The sequence below is a fragment of the Cyprinus carpio genome, chromosome A3 (genome assembly GCF_018340385.1).
Source record: "Cyprinus carpio isolate SPL01 chromosome A3, ASM1834038v1, whole genome shotgun sequence".
Lineage (NCBI taxonomy): Eukaryota > Metazoa > Chordata > Actinopteri > Cypriniformes > Cyprinidae > Cyprinus > Cyprinus carpio.
Genome location: NC_056574.1, coordinates 38,020,679 through 38,044,517, shown reverse-complemented (window position 1 = coordinate 38,044,517; position 23,839 = coordinate 38,020,679). Strand labels below are relative to the sequence as shown.

Sequence of the window (23,839 nt, the reverse complement as noted above, 5' to 3'; positions counted from 1 at the left end):
GGCCACAGTCCTGCACAGTTTAGATATAACCTTAATTAAAAGACATCTGATCCAGCTAATCTAATAATTTAGGCTTATTTGAAAACTACGGCTGTATCCGAAAACTGAAAAATGCTTCCTTTGGAGGACGCATTCCAAGGTAGGAAGGCATCAAGGCACGTCCAAATTCAATGTTAGTTTCATTTCCTGTCTCCTGAGATGCCTTCATCTGGCCGATTTTTGAAGGCAGCATAGATGTATCCTTGATATCCCACAATCCTGTGCGTTCCATTCTGTGACAGTTAGACCAAAAAATAAAGATGCCATCTGAAAGTTGCGGTCGGTGGTCAGTTTGTTAGTACATGTATGTTTTTGATCAACGTTTTCCACTTTTTATGTCATTTCTAGCGAGAAATTAATATTGCAGTAATTAAATATCCACATAGTTATCACCAAAGCTCTCTATATTTTGCTGTAGATCATTAAACCATTACTCTGCCTGTCTAAAATCAGTTTCATGAGGTGCCTTCGAGCAAAAACGCTGCCTGCAAAGTCGTTGTCTGATTTGGCAGCGAGGCAGCAGGACAGTTGCCTAAGTTTTCGGATGCAGCCTACATGATATGTGTGCTGGAGCAGGGTTAGAACTAAACTCTGCAGGGCTACGGCCCTCCAGGAACTGAGTTTGACACCCCTGGGATAGGCCTAAGACATTTGGGCTGTTACCAGGCAAATCAGTATCAACAAACTCATCTTTTCAATGTAGAGGAAATGCAGAAGCTTCATCAGAAGTGGCATTTAGATGTATTTACACACTTTTTCGTGCAGGACAAGAATGCATTTAACCTGCAGTTACAAATGCATGAATAATGTTTTGATATACAAGACATAAAATGTTGAATACTCATTTGAAATTATAAGAAAATAATTATTTAAAAAAAGATACTTTAAATGTGAAATTAAAATGGCCAGTATGTGTTCAGCAAGTCACTGTTAATAAGTGAGTCATTGCGATTGAACCAAATCATTTAAACGGTTGATTCATTCAGGAACGAAACACTGTCACGTTGCTCAGAGACGCAAAACTGTACTTTGGTGGCTGTGTTTGGAATTATTTTTTGTTGTAGAAATAGAGCAAAAACAGGCAATGTGGTGTCTAAAACACAAGTCTCTTAATTAACTTGTTTACTGACCTGTTGTAAAATATATATATATATATATATATAATCATGATGATTTCTGGAGGAAAAGTCAGGATTCTTTGTGTGATTTTGATTTACTATATGAAATGATATAAATATGTAAATTTTTCATTCTAAATGCATTTTAGCAGACTGAATCACACAGTGAAAGAACGCACTATAAATGCGCGCACACATCATTAAAACAACAATTATGATATTATCGCAGACGATATATATCGCACACTCCGCACCACTGTCTTTTTGGCTAATTTGTGCAAAACCTCTTGCTAAAATGTCAAAGCTTCATTTTAACCACCAATGCAACAATGCAGTTATTTAGCTTACCTCTACATGCTTGCGAAGGGTTGATGTCGAGATTTTATAAGTTGCTAGTTTGGTCTCTCTCGGCAAGCACAGCTAACACTGTATAATAAAGCATAAATATGGCCAGGGGTTCACTTCATTTCCTTCGAGTTCAACTTCAGAATATGACGGGGTTTTGTTTTCAGCGGTGTCTGCACCACTAACACCTGTCTGTCCGTCTGCATCTTTCTTGTGATTTTAGTGCCAGTTTGCCCTCCTTCCCATTATTTACTGATGTAGTTTCCAGGGAGCGATTTTTTTTATTTATTTTTTTTTTACTCAGTAATTAATGTGTTTTAAAATGTAGCGAAGTACAATACTTCAAACAAAATATACTTAAGTAAAAGTAAAATTACAGATTTTAAAAATTACTTTAAAAAGTAGAAGTACACAAAAAAGCTACTCAATTACAGTAACGCGAGTAAATGTAATTCGTTACTTTCCACCTCTGTTCATACAACAATTTTTGTTCTTTTGTTTTTATTACTTAAACGGTTACTACACCCCAAAATTAAAAATTTTGTCATTAATCACTTACCTCCATGTCGTTCCAAACCCGTAAAAGCTTTGTTCGTCTTCAGATCACAATGTAAGATATTTTGGATGAAAACAGGGAGGCTTGTGACTGTCCCATAGACTGCCAAATAAATAACAGTGTCAAGGTCCAGGAAAGTATGAAAAGCATCATCAGAATACTCCATCTGCCATCAGTGATTCAACCGTAACGTTATGAAGCGACGAGAATACATTTTGTACAAAAATAACGACTTTATTAAACAATTGCTCTCCTCTGTGTCTCTCCAAATCACTGTAGTGCTATTTTGGCAATTCTGAGCAGTACGCAGGCGGTGTACAGTCTTCTGTGTCAGCTGTTCTGTGCCGATTTGTGCTGTTTTCTTTCAAACCAAAGCATAAATACACGTAAAAAACATATCCTTGTGGCGCGGCTGACACAGAAGAGCGAATCAAAGTCTTGCTTGAATTTTTTTATTTGTATATTGGAATATTCTTGATCACTCAAACATCACTTCACAGTGTCATCAGCTGTGTGCAAAGTTTGGTTATGTAAATTTATAATAAATATTATTTCAGCAGTATGCCCTGTCAAAAAAATCTGAAGTGTATGGTTTGACTATGGTTTAGTTATTTTTACTAACGCTCATCAGATCACATTGTTCAGTGGAAAATTAATAGAAATAATGATTCTGTCTAAATAAATATGCGTAACACTTAATAATAAGTATACAGTAATAATAATTTGTAAAATCTTTTGCAAACTATTTGTTTATAGTTAATTAATAGATTAAAAACTGTAGCCAATACACTAATAGACTCTATACACTACCCCCCCCCCCAAAAAAAAAAAAACAGGTTGCCATCTGATTTTAAATAAGCAAATACTTATGATTTTAAGATTGAATCATTATTGCAGTGATTGATATGTTTCTGGCATGTTGTATATTTGGCAGCAATTCTTTTAACTCTATCTTATGTGGTAAGTAGCTTTTTATTTCAGCCATTTCACCCTGCAGCCAAAGACTGGTTGGCCACTTAAGCTAAGCAGGTTTGAGCCTGGTCAGTACCTGGATGGGAGACCTCCTGGGAAAACTAGGTTGCTGTTGGAAGAGGTGTTAGTGAGGCCAGCAGGGGGTGCTCACCCTGTGGTCTGTGTGGGTCCTAATGCCCCAGTGTAGTGATGGGGACACTATACTGTCAAAAAGCACTGTCCTTCGGATAGGACATTAAATCGAGGTCCTGACTCTCTGTGGTCACTGAAAATCTCATAGCACTTCTCGTAAAGAGTAGGGGTGTAACCGCGGTGTCCTGGCCAAATTGCCCCCACTGGCCCTTGTCCATCATGGCCTCCTAATGATCCCCATCCACTTCATTAGCTCTATGATTCCTGTACCTGGTGTGTTGTGAGCGCACTGGCGCTGTTGTCCTGTGGCTGCCATCGCATCATCCAAATGGATGCTACACACTGGTGGAGGTTGAGGAGAGACCCTCCCACATGATTATAAAGCAATTGTACAGCAATACACAAAGCGCTATACAAATGCATCATTCATTCATTTCTCAAATGTACCCATGTACATATTCCAGGATATGAAGTATAATTGTGTAAATATATTACTATTTCTCCAAATATGCACACTTTTAGGTAAAATTCCCTAATGGATGCTGTTTAGTGCAGCTATGTGAGCACATATAAACTGGATCAGATATGACTCAATATAAATGCATGTTGTTCTATTTAAAATATAAAAAACTACTATTCCAAAGGAGGGGTGCAGCAACAGATAAGGCCTGGTCTCCTTTAGACTTTAGACAAGATTTGGGGACTTAAAAGTAAAGTTTGAGATGTTTTACATCTGCTGTGTCAACATTTTTTCTGATTAATTTTGAAGCAAATTGGTTACAACTAAAAGGCTGATTTCTAAGCATTCAAAAGCATGTTGATTCAAAGCATGTTGGTTGGAAGTTATAACACACTTCCTGTTTCCCATATTTCATTAGAAATTTTATCATCGCTTTGCCACAACCAAATCATTCGCAATTTAGCTTCCTCAAAGTCTTGAGATCATGTTAACCAAGTTTGGTGGAGTTTTAAAAAATTCAGAGTATGTGCTTTTCAGAAAACCTTGCATAGCTGACTTCCTGTTGGGCAGATGCTGAGATGCAGTGTGAAAGTTGTCCAGCTCAATGAGATCTATATGTGTACCAAGTGTCATATTTATACATGCAAGTATGTATGAAATATGCAGCAAGTTTTCTGACTGCATTCCAGGGAGCGCTGTAGAGCACCTGTGCCATGCCCAGTTCCGTAGGTACCCAAAGCAAAGATGAATAATCAAAAGAATGCTTTTGCTCTCCATCTTTCCTGATGCAGAGACCCATAACAGTTTCTCCAATACCAATCAGAAAGTGACAATCATAGACATATGATAGAACCGCTTTTGTAAGAGATGATGGTGCTGGGGCTGGGGCCACAGTCTTGGAGGCTGCTCTGCCATGGCCTCCTGAGTCCCCTGATCCGCCATGACCTCCTGAGTCCCCTACTCTGCCATGGCCTCCTGAGTCCCCTGATCCGCCATGACCTCCTGAGTCCCCTACTCCGCCATGGCCTCCTGAGTCCCCTGATCCGCCATGGCCTCCTGAGTTCCCTACTCCGCCATGACCTCCTGAGTCCCCTGATCCGCCATGACCTCCTGAGTCCCCTACTCCGCCATGACCTCCTGAGTCCCCTGATCCGCCATGACCTCCTGAGTCCCCTACTCCGCCATGGCCTCCTGAGTCCCCTGATCCGCCATGGCCTCCTGAGTCCCCTGATCCGCCATGGTCTCCTGAGTCCCCTGATCTGCCATGACCTCCTGAGTCCCCTACTCCGCCATGGCCTCCTGAGTCCCCTGATCCGCCATGACCTCCTGAGTCCCCTACTCTGCCATGGCCTCCTGAGTCCCCTACTCCGCCATGGCCTCCTGAGTCCCCTGATCCGCCATGACCTCCTGAGTCCCCTGATTCGCCATGGCCTCCTGAGTCCCCTGATCCGCCATGACCTCCTGAGTCCCCTACTCCGCCATGGCCTCCTGAGTCCCCTGATCCGCCATGACCTCCTGAGTCCCCTGATCCGCCATGACCTCCTGAGTCCCCCTACTCCGCCATGGCCTCCTGAGTCCCCTGATCCGCCATGACCTCCTGAGTCCCCTACTCCGCCATGGCCTCCTGAGTCCCCTGATCCGCCATGGCCTCCTGAGTCCCCTACTCCGCCATGGCCTCCTGAGTCCCCTGATCCGCCATGACCTCCTGAGTCCCCTACTCCGCCATGGCCTCCTGAGTCCCCTGATCCGCCATGGCCTCCTGAGTTCCCTACTCCGCCATGACCTCCTGAGTCCCCTGATCCGCCATGGCCTCCTGAGTTCTCTTCTCCACCATGTCCTCCTGAACTGTCTGAACTGCCATGGCCCCCTGAACTGTCTGATCCGGCATGGTCTCCCAAGTTCCCGGATCTGCCATGGCCGCCCGAGTCCACGGATCCACCATGACCGCCTGAGCTGCCTGATCCACCATGGCGCCCTGAACATGTACTGCTCTGGAGACCTGACCTGAGGGACCTTCAGAGCGCCCACCCCCCTCTCCCCATTGGATGATGTGTGGCATGAGGACGCGCCTTCCGGGAGTGGGGAGTAATGTCAGACTCTGTTCCGTGTCTGTGTGTTTTCTTCCCCCACGTGCTCCATGTGTTGTTTATGTCCTTATCCGCCATGACCTCCTGAGTCCCCTACTCCGCCATGGCCTCCTGAGTCCCCTGATCCGCCATGGCCTCCTGAGTCCCCTACTCCGTCATGGCCTCCTGAGTCCCCTGATCCGCCATGACCTCCTGAGTCCCCTACTCCGCCATGGCCTCCTGAGTCCCCTGATCCGCCATGGCCTCCTGAGTTCCCTACTCCGCCATGACCTCCTGAGTCCCCTACTCTGCCATGGCCTCCTGAGTTCCCTACTCCGCCATGACCTCCTGAGTCCCCTGATCCGCCATGACCTCCTGAGTCCCCTGATCCGCCATGGCCTCCTGAGTTCTCTACTCCGCCATGACCTCCTGAGTCCCCTGATCCGCCATGGCCTCCTGAGTTCTCTACTCCACCATGTCCTCCTGAACTGTCTGATCCGGCATGGTCTCCCAAGTTCCCGGATCTGCCATGGCCGCCCGAGTCCACGGATCCACCATGACCGCCTGAGCTGCCTGATCCGCCATGGCGCCCTGAACATGTACTGCTCTGGAGACCTGACCTGAGGGACCTTCAGAGCGCCCACCCCCCTCTCCCCATTGGATGATGTGTGGCATGAGGACGCGCCTTCCGGGAGTGGGGAGTAATGTCAGACTCTGTTCCGTGTCTGTGTGTTTTCTTCCCCCACGTGCTCCATGTGTTGTTTATGTCCTTATTTGGTCTTCCTGTTCCTGTCCTGATTGTGTTTCCAGGTGTTCCCCATTTAGTTCTATTGATTCCAGGTGTGTCCCATTAGCTCATTTATTATTTAAGCCGTGCGTGCTTCCATTCTCCCTTATCTGGAATTGTTCATCTCACCCCAGTGCTATGTGTGCTTTCCTGATGTTCTGTTCATTAAAGTTTGATTATTTGAATCTCCTCACTCCAGCACAGTAGGCATGCGTGACAAATATGAATCATGTTATTTGGCTTTATTTAGCAAACTGATATTTCCTTCAGTTATTCCCACACTTAATTATACCTTAAAATGTATTGTTATTTTCACTGTTCATTCAAATGGTGCATTCTTGCTTCTTTGCAGCAGTTCAATATTGTAATCACAAGACAATTTCCTAAAAGAATGCAGGGAACCACTCCGTACATTATAGGAGTACGTATGTGCGCACTGTATGCAAACCCTCGCGTATGAGTAAAAACCTAAGTATACTTTGGCCTTTAAAGCAAGCCAAGCATGCTCAAACTTTCCAGTGATGTCTGTGAGATATTCACTCGACAAGCCCACGCATCTGTGCTGCCGTGCCCTCAATCCCCTCAGTGCATTTTGCTTATCAGCTCGTGCACATCTGCTATACAGTCGTGAATATTAATTGTTTTACATTATATTAATTACTTGCATGTACTTCATAGATATCCTTAATCTTTAATAACTCCATTCTGCTCTCTGTTGATCTTGTCTGGGTTTCTTTTTCTAAACATAGCACTGTTCACACGCTGTGTGATATCGGTGCATACCTAATAGATATATGTGTGTGTGTGTGTGTGTGTGTGTGTGTGTGTGTGTGTGTGTGTGTGTATGTATGTATATATATAATATATATAATGATCATACTGAATGTATAAAGTCCAAGAACAGAACATTGGGCAAGACATCAAAATTTAAATTAGCAATGAAACAAAAGTTGAGACATATCTTTTCTTCCGTATTGTGATATACATTCAAGTGAAAATAATTTGTAAAAAAGGAAAAAAATATAGGGTAGGTACTTGGTTCTATGGATCAGTTGTTGATTGAATTTTGAGGTTTGCACTTAATAATGGAGGCATATGTGGTGTCCTGCATACATCACTAAAGAGAAGACCATCCAGTTATGACACTTACAGTGTGTCCAGTTATGACACACTGATTAGACATTACAAGAGTAAAATTAAAACACATGCACTAGGTGTGTAACAGGGAAAAATAAAACATACTGTTTGCTACACATGCATTTGTATCCCATTTATTTTGTGCTTTTGTTTCTATTTATTATTTCTATTTAACATTTAACATTTATGTTGTATATTATGTTTTTGTCAGTGAAATTTGGTCAGAGAAATTTCAACATTGGTTGACAGTGCAGTCATAATGTACTGTATTGTATTGCCTATAATTTGTAATTTTTACCATCATGCTGCTTTAAACTGTTTCTTTTTTATGATGTCAAAACTGGTGTTTATTATATTTATGTTTTGGCATACAATGAAGAGCATACAACTTTAAATTTTAAAATATTGTTCTTTAATTAATTAGCCCTGGGTGAAGCATAACGATGCAGGTAAAATATATTTCTAGTAATTAAAAAAAGTGAGAAACTTGAACTGTATATGTACAAATCAATTAATCACCAAAAATCAGTGACATGCATTTAGATAATAGATAGGGTAACTTACTGAGAGCAACTTTAACTGCCTTCATTATATATTCTTACATGTGTCTGTGTAGAGTGTCATGCAGATCATCAAGCCTGCTGTGCCAGATCCCGGGCCATTCCTGATGGCCCATCTGTTGAAGGACATGGAGCAGTTGAGGAGAGCTCTGGGTAAAGGAGTGGATGATACAGTCAGTACCATCCATTTGACCGTCCACAGTCTACTAGAACCCCGTCAGACCAGCCAGTGTAAGAGCCCTACAACTCACCTTACATTTCCACATGCGATATCGCTTCATTTACAGCGATATCGTTGACTTGATTGCAAATTATTGCACAGATACCATTTAAACTGAACTGAGCTGCATGATGACATCACTGTATTCAATGATGAACTGCCTTTAATTGTCATTTTGTATTATTGACACACTGTTTTCCTAATTAATGTTGTTCAGTTGCTTTGACGCAATCTTTTTTGTTTAAAGCGCTATATAAATAAAGATGACTTGACTTGACATGCCATACTGATCTCATGCCACAGAAATTCATGAAATGTAACATTTTGTTATTATAAACAGGGCCTGCTCCTTATGATGAAAACCTTTCCTCTAAAGATGCAAGAAATGGTTGGGAAAATGCCATGAATACTGATGTCATTACACATCAACTGAAGGTGAACAACATGATTTCTTTTAGTCTATTATGTGTCTAGAATATTTAAGGCTGATTTATACTTCTGCGTCGGACATACGCCATAGCCTCTACACCGTAGGCTGTGTGTTGGTTTTCATTTATACTTCTGCATCGCTGTCCGCGTCGATGTGCAATACACATGCAAACCGCTAGTCTGCAGTGTCCATGGGTATGTTGCTTGTGTAACCCGCAGTACCACGACAAAAGCCAAAGTAGAAGCGGCTCGTTGGAGAAGCATTATAGCGGTGACTGCGGCAAATAAATATCAAAGAACAGATAATTTATTTAAAACTACAAAAAAAGAGACGACAACGGAACAGGAGAATATGGCATTCTTTCAATCTCCACAAGGACTTGTACCGTACCATGGCAGAACAACTGTTTGTCGTGGACAACATAGTGAAGTAATGCTACGTTTTATAATAAATAAGAGGGAGGGGTACTAGCAGAACAATCACAGCCCTTGCGGTCCGCATAGATTTGACGTACTGTGACATTTATGGAGAGGTTAAATGAATCAATCTGGTGCACTTCATGTAACAGGCTCAGGGTTGATGTTGAGTTTAAATCCATTTTCAGAAGTTTATTGAAAAAGTAAATCCAAGTCAACAGGCATATGGATGGTCAGAAATACAATCAGTGCTCAATGATCTAAATAGCCCAGACAGTAAGCAGTAAACCAATAAACGTGATCCAAGTACACAGGCACAAGGGAGGGAATTTTATCATTTGCAATTCTGATTCTACTTGATTCAGATTTTTATTGATTCCCAGTTTCGGTTCCAAAAAAATGAATCAAACATTGAGATATCAAACATATTTATTTTGTGTCCTTTTTTGCAAAACATTTAGTTGCAGCTAAATACCATAAACAAAAATCAGCAAAACTGGAGTAGAAGGGATGTAACGATTCACTCAACTCACAAAGCAATATGATTCACAATACTGGTTTCATGATATGATTTTTTTTTAACAAAATGAGATTTAAGACAAATTATGAATGGAAAAAGTGTCCTTTTATTATTTCTCAGACAAAATTCTGCACATTTCTTTGTGAAATTGAAATATCTTTTTATTCGAGTAACAAGAATAAATTGGTTTTAAAACAAATCCCAAATCAAATAAATAAATTAATAATACAAATAAAAGAAATCTCTTCATGAAATAAAACTAAGGCTTTGTCTGTGCTCTTACCTAAGCTTGGATTTTTTTTTTTTTTAAGAAATATCATGTCCACATTTTCCAGCAGAAAATGCACTTGTTTGGAAAATACATTTAAAGGAAAAAAAGAAGGGTCTGACTTAGCTCTGACGAGCTTTGTGAAATTGTTCTACATAAAATGTCTCTCTCGCAATGGGAAATGATGCAATGGGAACACCCTCTGGGTTTGTCAATTGTCTGAAGCCCATATAGAATCACACCAATTCACTGGCTGATGGCACGCACGCCACCATACTTGTACTGATGAACACGCCATCTGCTCCTCAGATTTCTCTTTCTTCAAAAAGGCCTCTTGTCAGCAATGCAAGGAACTTGGCAGCAGAGCTTGGCATCCCGTTCACAAGTAACCCGAGACGCGCTCTTTCATAGGTTCACTCAATGCTCCGTAGCATTGACGCAATGGGAACCGCATGGGCTAAGCACCAAGACTCAAAGACCTTCCATTTGGAGGAATACAGCCTCCTTGTGAAAAGGGTTCTGGCACTAGTGATAGTCTCCTGAACATCGGCAGGAAGACTAGAAGTCAAAACTGGTGGCCTTTGATGGGCCATACCCACAGCTTCCAGATCTCGGGTTGAGGGTGCCAGATCTTGCCTTAAAGCTCAGATAGCAAATCTTTTCTGATTGGAATCTCCCACAGAGGGTGATCTAGAAGAGAAATCAGCTCTGAGAACTGGGCTACGAGTAGGATAAGTACCCTGCTCTCCTTCACCCTGCACAGCACTGTCAGAATTCAACTTGACACCTGAAAAAACATAAAATTTCAGAAACGCATACAGTTTCCGGTCTGGCCACGGGTGAGCGAACGCATCTATGCCCAGAGATGCTGGGGAACTCAGGGAGGCATTGGGATGACTCCTGCAACGCAAAGAGGTCCACCTCCACCCTACTGAGCAAGTCCCAAATCAATAATTTTTTTTAATGTTATTGCATGTGTACAACTTTCACTGTACTCACCAACATAATTTCACATGCAAACTCCACACTAAATGCAGTTAAAAATAAATAATAATTAAATAAAAGTTACAATCTAATATATAATCAGTCACAACACACTTAATTAGCAACACTATAAATCAATCAATCAATGCCCCACGAAACTTATTAAATTACTATTACAACTCTAAAAAAAAGTTTGTTAGCTTGATTCAGAGCATTAACAACTCTGGGAATAAAACTGTTCCTCAAACGTGAAGTACGGGCATAAAATGTCTTATAGGGCCTACCTGATGGCAGTAGTTCAAACATATGGTAACAAGGATGTGTGGAGTGCTTACAGATGCTGATAGCCTTTGCTAGACAGCGTGACCTATAGATATCTTTTAATGCTGGTAGTTCAACTCTGATTATCCTCTGTGCTCGCAAGACAACCCTCTGGAGTGTTTTCTTATCATTAACTGTACAGCTAGAAACTCATACAGAAATGCAGTATGTTAGAATGCTTTCTATAGTACACAGATAAAAAGTAGTCAGCATCTGTTTAGGCAAACAAGCTTTCCTTAATGTCCTTAAGAAAAACAGTCTTTGCTGAGCTTTCTTTACCAATGCCATGATATTTGTGGACAAAGCAATGTCCTCTGAGATGTATGTGCCCAAAAACTTGAAACTGGACACTCTCTCCACTCTGTCCCCATTGATAAACACTGGAGCATATTCCAGCTGTTGTGATCTCCCAAAGCTGATGATTAACTCCATAGTCTTCTCTGTATTAAGGGTCAAATTGTTCTTGGAGCACCAGCTTACCAAGTTCTCTATCTCCCATCTGTAGGCTGATTCTTTGTTTTTAGTAATCAGTCCAATCACTGTTGCGTCATCTGCAAATTTAACAATAATGTTATCAGAAGATGCAGGAACACAATCATGTGTGAAGAGGGAATAAAGGATGGGACTCAGTCTCAGTGCCCAGTCTCACCACCTGGGGGCATTCTGAGAAGAAACTCAGGATCCAGTTACATAATAATGAACCGAGTCCTAAGTCATGAATTTTTAGAATAAGCATACTGGGTATGGCAGCATTAAAAGCATAGCTAAAATCGACAAATAACATTCTCGCATATGTGCCATGTCTATCCAAATGGGACAAGACAGAGTGAACAGTCAATGAGATGGCATCCTCTGTAGATCTGTTAGCCCTGTATGTGAACTGACATGGGTCCAGAGAAGTAGGAATAGCGGTTTTAATGCGTAAGAGAATCAGGCTTTCAAAGCACTTAATTATTACTGGAGTTAAACGCATGTACTTAAGCAGCAGGTGGCAAAGGAACAGGTGGTAAGAGGGGAGAAAGCCTGGTGTGTCTCCCATCCCCTCCCCTGAAAGAGAGTGAGGCTGAACAATTGCTGCACACTGAAACGTGCTGGGCAGTGGATGTGAACGAACTGAATGAAGAGAGCATGTCAGAAGCGGGCAGAAACGTATGAATGGTCTGGCCCAGCCTCGATAGACGGGTGAAGCTCTCCTGTTCCTGATGCAAGGGTAAGGAGCGTCTCGATGGAGCTGAAGTAGTGGGTTTGTCAGACTGTTTCAAGCTCAAGATGCCTGCGGGGTCGGTAAATGGGTAGCTGCGGGCTCCCCAGACCATAGATGGTGGGGGATGAACCGGGCACTGCCCCTACTAGCGCACTCCTTCCTGGTCAATGAGTGCTCTCCGAGCAAGGAGGGGGAGAGGTCAGAGAACTTATGCTCCCTCCTGGGAAAAAACTGCCTGAGGGCAGCTGACTGGGACTCGGCGGCTTGAAATTTGTCAACCACAGAGTTAACTGCCTCCCCAAACAGCCCAGACTCAGAGATAGGGGCTTCAAGGAGAAAAAATTTCTCCCTCTGTGGAGGGCCTCTGTGGCTTCTGGAGCATGATGGGGGAAAACAAACGACTCCTTTTCAAAAACCACAAGCCTAGTGCGGAGCGTTTTGACACAGAGGTTTTCACAGAATTTACAAGATGGCAACGTATGAGTGTCGAGGCGGCGTACGCACCATCAGCCAATGAATTGGTGTGATTCTTTACGGGCTTCAGACAATCGGCACACCCAGAGGGTATTCCCACTGCATCATAGCTACGCAGCGTTGAGTGAACCTATGAAAGAGAATTACAGTGCCCTCTATAAGTATTGGAACAGTAAAGACAAAATTGCTTTGTCTGCTGTGGAGTCAAGACATCTGCAAATATGATTAAAAGATGAATATGAGACAAAACTACAGAATATCACATTTTATTATTAGCTGTTTCAACAAATATATTTTACCAAATAAAAAGTACAGCACTTTTAAAGTTTCATTCCCTAATCTGATGTGAACATAAGTATTGGGACAGTTAAACTTGGAGCAAATGTAAAAGTTTAAAAGCTAGTATTTAATTGCGAATCCCTTGCATGCAATTACAGCAGTGGGTCTGCCACCCATATACATCACCACAATGTTTTCATCCATTAAAATGCTTTTCCCAGCCTTTAATACAGCCAATTTCAACTGTTGCTTGGTTTGGGGAGTTTCTGCTTTTAGACTTTAACAGGCGAAATTCATGTTCAATAGGATTTAAATCTGGAGATTGACTTGGGCAATCTAAAACCTTCAATTTCTTTGACCTGATAAACTCCTTGACTAAACTAGCAGGGTGTTTGGGTCATTGTCCTCTTGCAATATGAAGCACTTTTTGATGATCTTGTGCCATTTTCTTGAACATTGGTAGCCAAGATGTTTTTGTACACTTACCATATCCATTCTGCTATCCCCATCATTCGTTAAGTCATCAATAAAGTTGAGAAATTCTGTTCCAGAGCCATGTATGCCCATGCCATGACATCACCTCAACCCTGCTTTACAGATGAGGTTGTATACTTGGGATCATTTGCAGTTCCTTATTTTAGGGTACTTTTTTACAGCTAGGGTTGGGTATCTTTTTTCCGATACCGGAGCCAAATCGATACTTTTAAAACGGTTCCTATGCCTTATTGGTGCCTGAACCGATACTTATATATAAAAAAAATTAAAAATATAAATAAAAAGCAGTTCCCCTAAAAATGATGGATTGGCCATTAGCACTATAAACACATGATGTCTGTTTCATTCATACTTGATGCCAGAGGGTGCCCTCGCACAGAAAATCCACATATCCAGTCACAGAAGTAGCGGAAATCCCTAATATGGTCAAAGACATCGCTATTATAGCTGCAACTGAGTAAACAGAACATATAAACGTTTTGAATTACAAAACAAACTCAATGAACACTCGACTGTGACAATATAGTTTATCTGTGTTATTCAAGCCATCTCTGGTAATTTCATTATTAAGTATATTTATAATAATCAATATTATCATTGCTAATCAATGTATTCTTTTTAACATAACATATGGAACATATTTTCTGCCTCATTCTGTGACAAGAAGCCACATCAGATAACAAAAGGAAGCATTTGACTGGTGTTGTGGAGTAAAAAGGTTATAATGTTCTCTTTTGTTGGACAATAAGTTAAGAAATGTGAATACAGTGAAAGTTTAGCTTTAGGCATTTTAATTTAAGCATGTTTAGCTTAGTTAACAGAAGGCTACCTGCTGCCATCAGAACAAGTGTAACTGCTGCATTTACGTGCTCCTCGGATGCTCTCATTTCCTGAGTTGTGCTTTTAAGTTGGAATGTAAAAACAACTTTGACACTCGCATTACTACAAAGATATATTAAGATGTATTATTAGCGCTTTCCAACTTGAGTTCACATGCATTTTCTCAGTCAGGAAATTATTTTTCACGTATGGTGCCGGTGATGATGATGCTTACATCCGTTTCAGAGAACCAGAGGACAAATATTTCAATCGATCACTCAGGCATGGCACTGAAATGGGGCACCGAAATCTGTGTTCCGATTCGGTTCTAGTACATACCGGTTACATAGCTACCGGTGCCATATTGGTACCGGGTTTCAGAACCCAACCCTATTCACAGCATGCAGAAGCAAATGGCTATAAATGATACAGCACATTCCCTGCTATTAATATCTCAACAATTAATGCAACAGGACACAGCCGATCACTTATAAAGATCTGTGAATCAAATGTCCCAGTAATTATGCTCACATCAGATAGGGAATGAAACTCTAAAAGTGCTGATCTTCTTAGTTGGCAAAACATCTATGTGTTGAATCACCCAATAATAAAATGTGACATTCTGTAGTTTTTTCTCGTATTAATCTTTTAATCATTTTTTCAGATGTCTTGACTCCACTGCAGACAAAGCAATTTTGTCTTTACTGTTCCAATACTTATACATAATACTGTACATACTGTAACAGCAGGCAGGCTGAATGAGATGCAAATTCACTCTTTGACAGCAGGTGGTGCTTCAACACTCTATATTGTTATCCCATGTTCATTAAAGCTATGATATAAAAGACTAGTATGTCTTAGCATGTTAAATGAAGACATTCCATGCACAGTTTCAACTGTAGCGGCCATGTTACTCAGTGCTATTTTCCTATATTCGGCTATAACAAATAGCAATCTGCTTGCAAAGCAACATTTTCAGGTTCCTGGAGACTCACAATTTTTTCACCAGTGGCTTTGAGGGAGTGGTTTTACATTACAAAATATCAGGGAGCTCCATTTATTTATTTTGTTGTGATGTGAAGCCGGCTCCATCTGTTTATTCGGCAGAATAAAGCTTCAGATCCAGGGTTTTTAACTTATTGGATCAATTTTTGTATCAATATTGTAATACAATTGCACAGTAAAATAAATAAAAATGAAAAAACCTAATATTTTACAACTTCTTTCATTTTCAGTTATACCCTTAAGCTTTAATATTGGCGGAAAACATTTTGTGTGAAAACAGGTTCAAGTGTCATTGTAAATTTAGTGAAATACTGTAATCATCATTCCGAAATATGTCGGAAATGTAAAAAAAAAAACACTGCATAACTGGTGCCCATTGCATTCCCAAAACATGTGAAACTCACAACACAGGCGAAGATGGAGTTTGCTGCATTCACTGTAAACTGATATGCACAAGCTGATCATGTGAGCAAAGTGTATGCTTCTCTTTGAAACATGCAGTGCTACAGGCTATTTAATTGTAACCACCTTTTGCTATTTAATGTAAATGAGAAATCCATATACTGATAATATACATGCCAAAGTCTCTGGAAGAAGTTTGGATAAGTGATATTTATATTTCCCATGGTCATGTGAGCAGTCTGTTTCAACAGCCTTGAACACAAAACGCTGTGAGATGCTGATCTCCTGGAGCACCAAAGGGTCCTAAAATCTGGAACACGCAGATGAGGCCCTAGAGTAGGTGCAGAAAGTCCTTAATCTGGAACATGCAAAAGAGACTCAAGACCAGAGAGGTCAAAGTGCTTTTGTCTGTCTTGGACAAAGACTCTGAACATAGTGTGTCTGTAAATGTGTTTTTCCATGTGTTTTTTAGAATGTGAGATAGTGCTACTGCAAGCATGTCATATTTGCCATACCTCTCACAGTGGGTCCATGTCTTTTTGCATCTTTAGCATAAGATTGAGAGTTCACCAACGGAGTCATAAGAACTGATTATCTGCTGATAGCCGTTGGTACCCAAATTATCTGAGCACCCCTATAGATAACATCCATTTCCAAACATAGTTATGAATGGATTTGGGTGGATCTTTGTGATATGTCTTTATTTCACCCTCTCTAAGAAGTTTGGATGACAAAATAGTTTGTCAACCTCTGGATTAGTGGATTACTGAAATGATTATTAGTTGAAGCTCTACTTTCCATTCTTTGATCTTTTTCTTTCTCTCAGGATCTGGAGCAACAGCTAAAGAAAGTGAATGAATTAATCAGGGAAGATGAGCGAGTGTCTTCTAATGCAGTCATGAAGCTGACATTTGGGAAACCAGAGCTTTTCCTGAGCTCTTTGTCCCAGAACTCCCTTATCCATAATTCAACCATCTGGAGCTGCAGGAGGAAGGTCTCGTTGTTGAGTCTGGCCCACACTGTAGAGCAAAACAATGGCCGGGACACTTTACCAATACTCTGGAGGTTCCTTCAAATGGTAAGATATTAGTGACGGGTTTGTCTGAAGTTATTTCACTATAATAAACCAGCATGGGAAAAAACATATAAAGGTAAACAGGTGTAGTGGAATCACAGAAAAAATAGCAGAAAAGTGACTTTGTGCGCTCTTTAGGAAATTTTCTCTTAGAAATAAACTAGGATTACAGATTAAACAAGTTAAACCTAATATACAGTTGGATAAACAATATTATATTCACAGAAAAATACTCTCTTAAGCTGTGACAAGTCATCACACCACATGCAAAATTGATCACTGATGTAAAGGCCTCCTTATGGAAGGAGGCTTCCATAAGACTCTACCCTCATGGTTTTCTTGTTGGGTGAGGAGTGTTGTGGATTGTTTGTGAAATATAACAAATAATTGTGTATCTGATCTAGCCTTTACACTTTATTTTAGGAAGCAGAGTTACGGCTAGTGAGGTTCCTTCCTGACATCTTGGTTCTCCAGAGGGATTTGGTAAAGAAGTTCCAGAACATGACAGATCTACCCTTCAAAACCATAGAAGAGTTTCTGGATAGCCATAAACAAGGTATTAGCCATATATTAGAAAATGAAGAAGTCGTTTGCCATGGCTAAATGTTGTCTTGCTGCAGGGGTGGGCAACTATGGCCCTTGAGATTCAGTTTCCTGCAGAGTTCACTCCAGCCCTAAACAAACACATATGAACAAAGTAACCAAGGTCAAAATCAAGAGTTTGATCAGTTTGGTGTTTGATCTCTGCAAGTGAATCTAAGGCTACGTTCACACTGCAGGCTGAAACGACCCAATTCCGATTTTTTTTGCCCCTATGCGACCTGTATCTGATCTTTTCATGACAGTCTGAACGACACAGATCCGATCTTTTCAAATGTGACCCAGGCCACTTGGGTATGTGGTCCTGAATCCGATACGTATCCGATCTTTTGAAATGCGACCTCAGTCTGAACGGCCAGGCCACATGTATCCGACCCGTACGTCATTGATACGCTACAAACGTCATAATTCTGCGTTGAAGTAGGCGGGAACGAGAAGATAAACAACAACCGCACCCACACGTTTCTCTGTACCGACGTTGCTAACACTGCTCCACAAAACGCCATGGCCAAAAACCTTGCTCTCCACCTTCTTTTTAATTTTCTTCTTAAAACGAGAAGATTGTAATTGTGCTGGCTCCGTTGGGAAAATAACTTTAATATTGCAAAAAGAGCTCCGCTGTTGCCTACACTGTTGTTGACATCCATGTTTAACGTTAGCTACTTCCGCAAACAACGAGTGACGTCGTTGACCGTTGAGTACTCTTCTGCGCATGCGGGTCACTTCTGGGTCATTTCACGTTCACACAGGAGATCACAAAAAGTCGCATTTAATTGGAAATGTGAACGGCCTTGCAAAAAAATCAAATTTTTTAAAAAAATCGGAATTGAGCATTAAGCCCTGCAGTGTGAACGTAGCCTAAATGGGCAGTGTTGTCCAGCCCTGTCTTAGGATGTTCATGATAGATTGATGATAATTTTTGTTAATAATTATAGCAAGCCTGTTGATGGGTAATTTACCCATTTTTGTGAAAAAGTGTTCAGCAGTCATACAAGCATATGACATTTTTCTAATGATTATTTTCACTGTAAACCCAGTAATAGTGTCATATTTTCAACCGACAGCTTCACTAGCTTGGTATAAAAAGTGCATAAACATCTTCTTGTCAACATGGAACCAACTCAGGGTATCTCTGGCCACCACAGGTAAACCAGCCCCTACTTACTAACGCTGTTTCAGACTACTGTTGAATCCTTTCTTGGGCAGATGAGCAATGTTTTCTGTTGACAAATTAAACTTTTTCTGTTAGGAGAGATAAAGTTGCCGGCTGAATACACTCAGGAGGATCTAGGTCTGGACGCTGACCTGCAGGTGCTGCTGCCGCAGAGACATGGTCTGGGCCTGTGCTCCACTGCTCTCGTCAGCTACCTCATCGCCCTTCACAATAACCTTGTGTACACTGTGGAAAAACACACCAGAGAGGAGTCTGGGTAAGGAATTCAGATGCCTTATGTCATTTGTTTTGTGTTATATAGGAATCATTGCTTATTTAGGGTTATTGGGTTGAGCAAAGCCTTAACTCTATTAATCATTATGGCATGACTCATTCTACACAATGGATTTGAGAGAAAAAACACCCATAGAGTTACATTTAAGGAGGGTTCTGAGCCATGTCTAAATGATATAGTACAGGTTCTTTGATTTGAGCCAGAAAAAAAACAAGAATACATTAGCAACCACACAGCACACTAACTAAGACCCAACATCTCTCCTCCCGACCATAACCCTCCCAGTCAACAAGATATTGAAACACCCATCCATGGCAGCTAGAAACAAGAATTTTCCTGATAGTGAAGGCAGGAACACCCTCAATCATCAAGGAAGGAGACTCATGAAGGAACATAGAGAGAACGCAATTTTAGAATGGTAAACCTAGGTGCCAACTTACAAGCCGGGACTCAAATGAGCAGCAGGTCCTTGGTGGAAAGCCGAACCCATTGCCCACAAACATATCTTGGAGCCATCCTCCGGTGATGGTCCGTGGTGATTTTAGTACATCCTCCAGAACGAATCAGCAACTCCCAGGCCTTCATCCCGGAACAATACCGCGCTGAATAAAAGCCTGGACCAAGGGTACGGCTGCTTTGGGACCCTGGGAATGAAACGAAGGAGGTTGGTAACCCAGGCAACACATTAATTAATTATGAGCATACTCAGCCCATGTTAGCTGCTGACTCCAGGTAGAGGGTTTGTGGTAAGTCGAGCATCCAACCAAGATCTTGGTTTACCTGCTCAGATTGGCCGTTGGTCTGAGGATGAAGTCCGCTGTGAGATGAAGACCGCTTTAGAAAAGCGGTCCATCATGGTGAGGATCACTGTATTGCCATTGGATGGAGGGAGACTGGTAACAAAATCAAAGACAATATGTGACCAAGGGTGGGAAGGGATAGGAAGAGGATGTAACAGACCAGTGTATGGTAAATTAGAAGATTTATTTTGAGCACAGACTGAGCAAGTACCAATGAACCGACGGATGTCCTCCATCATGTCAGGCCACCAAAACCGCTGGCGAATGGCGGACAGCGACCTCCTCACTCCTAGATGGCACATGAGTCTGGAAGAAGGACCCCACTGGAGGACGGCAGCGCGGACCGAATCAAGAACAAAAAGCAGACCCGCCGGGCACCTCTGGGAAACTTTTCCCGTACAACTAGCTCGTAGATTAACCACCATAGTACGATGCATCGTTATGGTAACGAACTAGCTAGTCACGACTGTTTCCCGAAACCATGGTACCTGTGTCGCAGATCCATTGTTCAAACTACGTTGGTTTGAGCTGTCGTTCTTCTTCTTCGATCTAATGGCTGACTGGAGCCATGAGCACATACCGCCACCTACAGTAATTTGGTTTTATTTTCTCTTTTCTTGGACTCAAATTACGCTTTTGAAATGACGTTACATAGGAGTCCAGTAATAACGAATCATTCATTTGTTCTGCAATACATTATATACATATACAGATGGTAGACAACCAAAATGGGTAATACTGCCGCAGGGCCGCGGCGTTAACTGCAAATCAGTCGAGTGTTAAAATCATTCGCGAAACTACCGCCAGGTGGCGCAAAGGGACGGATTGCGAACTGAATGTTATTGTAAAATGAAAGGAAGACGTAAAACAACAATAACATTATAATATACATTATAACATCCTTAAAAGCCATTAAAAATAGGATAGTCTTAGGCTACAGTCTACTCATCAAAAAATAAAAAATAAAGCCTTTACACAAAGGCTCTTATGCATGCTATTGTTTTTAAACAGTCATTATATATATATATATATATATATATATATATATATATATATATTTCAGGTTATATATATATATATATATACGGATTAAAATGTTTTCATTTCGGTTCATTCTTGGTTTAAAAATAATAATAATAAAAATAATAATCTTCAGGTTCCATTTGCAGAGCGGAATGAGAACGGTCCAGCATTTACAAATAATTCTTATTAACTCTGTTATTATTCTTTATTTTTCAAACTGCTAACACTTTGCATTTTTGAATTATGCCTTTACTGTGTGACCAAAAATTGTGAATTGTGACTTTGATCGCACTGGTGCCGCACGCGCACATATTCATTGGAAACAGCAGTCGTTCACCGAGCCATGCGGTGCGAGCAGCGGTCCACTTTGGCATATTTTTGCTAATTATGATTTTTTTTTTTTCGTCGATACTGAAACACGTGTGAAATCCAAAGCCTATTTTATAATGAATAAGAGTTTAGCTTCAAATGGGCAACATGTTTGGATTTGTCCCGAATGAGAGAGATAAGCCCAACATAATGAATCCCTTTAAAATATTTTTAATTATTATTTTTGTTGTTGTTGTTTATAAGCCTATATTATTATATAGCCTGCTGCAATTATATTTATCCATTAGAATTATATATTTGTAATTCTTGTTCTGTTCTGATATTTTTTTTTAATTTAAAGGATTTGTTGTAAAGTGAAGGGAACTACAAATATCCTGTTGGTACATTAGCCTATAGCATTATTAGGCCTGCATTTTTATTATTTCTGAATGTAATAAAATGCAACTCTCACAAATGTAATTTATTTTTTAGCGTGTTTTCGTGTATGTTTTTATCCAGCTTTATTTTTCCATTGCATCTAAAAATGACTTTGTGCATCACATTCACTTCGTGAACAAAACAAATATAACTTCAGATCTCCCTCCTGCGATGCTAAGCTGTGGACGATTTCAAAATGTTTGATATAAAGGTTGCTGTCACATTTTATACAGGAACTGTTCATTTAAAAAAAAAAAAAATCAAATTATATTGTTAGTTTTATGCTAACATGCACTCAAGTCTTCGGATACTATACAAGATACAAGTTCATTTAGGCTAGCATGCACTGTGACATTTTACCGTTTCAAACTCCTTGAGATTTTAAAGTCAGTTTAATAGTATTGAAATTCAAGTTGAATCTCGAAAAAAAAAATGTAATTCAATTATTTCTATGAATTAATAAGTTAGCATGACTTTTTCATCATAGCATTTTTTACGAGCTGTATTCCTTTTCTGAAACGAAGGACCCACTTCACTCGCATATCTCCTATGAAGGAGTGGATGCCGAGTTGCTATATCCTTCATATTGATATTAATTATATTATTAATTTATTACTTGTTTGACTATTAATCAAGTTATGGCAAGAGTAAAATGTGTAACCTTATGTGCGCTTATGAGATATTAAAGAATCCTGCTTTATGCTGTACTTCTACTCTCTAAAGATGATGACTTCATAGTGTGTGTGTAACAAACCATACTGATAAAATTCTAGCTAGGTCTAGGCGGCCTTGAAGTTCTGATATGTTTTCTGCGTATGTGTGTTAGTATATGTCTGTACAGGGAGAAGCTCAGACAGTCCCAGGACAAACGTTCAACTGCCAATGTCCAGCTTATCAGATATATACGTCTTTAGAGAGTTTATCTAGGTTTTGGAACCAATCTGAATTTTGTTGACTTATGCATTGACACAATTAGTTCTCTGTCAAGAGTATAATTGTTGGTGATTTTGAGTTGTACGCAGAGCGGCCTACAAACTCCATCGAGAGTACTGAAGCTGACTTCTGCTGATGAAACTGCAAACCATGTTCTTCAGTAAATTTTTCTTTAATTGAACGCATCTCTGACTCCTGGCGCGGGGAGGCTTGAGCCCAATCATTCTCAAAACATAAAATATAAATTTTATTTCAATTTTCGTTTTTGTGTTTCAGAGGAAAAAATCAGTGTTATTGCATCTCTCCATTACAGACCGTTCTGAAGGAAGAATTTATGCAAACGCGTATAAAATTATTTAAAAACTTTAACAGAGATGTCTAGAGGGTATTTAATAGGTCTGCTTCCCACGTAAGATTTTTCTAGTTACTAGTCGTTCATTTGTCATTATTCAACTAATCGCAAGTTTATATTAAATTTACAACCATAATCCAGCCTTAATATATTCCACGCTCAAGAACATGCATTAAGTTCATCACAAAGCACAGGCACAAGTAGCCTAATAATTATGAAAAATGAGACATTTTAATTATTTATTAATAAACAAATGTTTTCTTGTCAGCTGCAAGATGAAATTCACAGTGCTGACTCTCTCCACATGAACGCGCCTTTAAACAGAAATACAACCTTCACAGATTACATAATGCTTTCGTTTTGAATTGATTCGTTTAAAATACATTTCAAGCTTTCTGTAGATATATTTCTCATGTATGTGAGATGCCACAATTTTCAGTTATTTCATTATTAGGAAAAAAATTATGTGATCGAGAGGGCGCCTCCCTGTCCTGCATGCGCATTAATAATTTTTGCACAAACACTTGAATATAAATAATAATTCACATTTTGCATATGCATTACAAAGTAAATAATTTTTTACATGCAATTATCCAAAATAAAACCAAACAAGATTTGTAATGAAGATAAAATATGTAGACAAATAAGAATAAATGCTGCGTGCACTCAGCATCATGCAGAGCAAATCTTGCACTGATATTTTACGGAATATTATACAAACCTGCATTTAAATGCGGCTGCAATTTATTTATTTATTTTATTTTTACTTTACTTAAATTATATGAAAGCAACCAAAGAAGACTCCATTTAAAATCACTGAAGTTGTCAATTAATGAAGCTCTTTTTTTTTTT

General features: G+C 40.2%; 1 protein-coding gene across 3 annotated transcripts in view; it reads left to right on the top strand.

Moving 5' to 3' along the window:
* The window catches only part of LOC109110472 (E3 ubiquitin-protein ligase rnf213-alpha-like), a 112,016-nt gene that overhangs the window by 77,602 nt on the left and 10,575 nt on the right, over nt 1–23,839 (top strand). For all 3 annotated transcript variants that reach the window (XM_042732020.1, XM_042732015.1, XM_042732024.1), the window contains exons 54-59: nt 8,229–8,403; nt 8,733–8,827; nt 16,836–17,087; nt 17,508–17,640; nt 18,749–18,829; nt 18,934–19,114. In XM_042732020.1, coding sequence (XP_042587954.1) covers nt 8,229–8,403; nt 8,733–8,827; nt 16,836–17,087; nt 17,508–17,640; nt 18,749–18,829; nt 18,934–19,114 — 917 coding nt within the window. The remainder of the gene's footprint in view (nt 1–8,228; nt 8,404–8,732; nt 8,828–16,835; nt 17,088–17,507; nt 17,641–18,748; nt 18,830–18,933; nt 19,115–23,839) is intronic.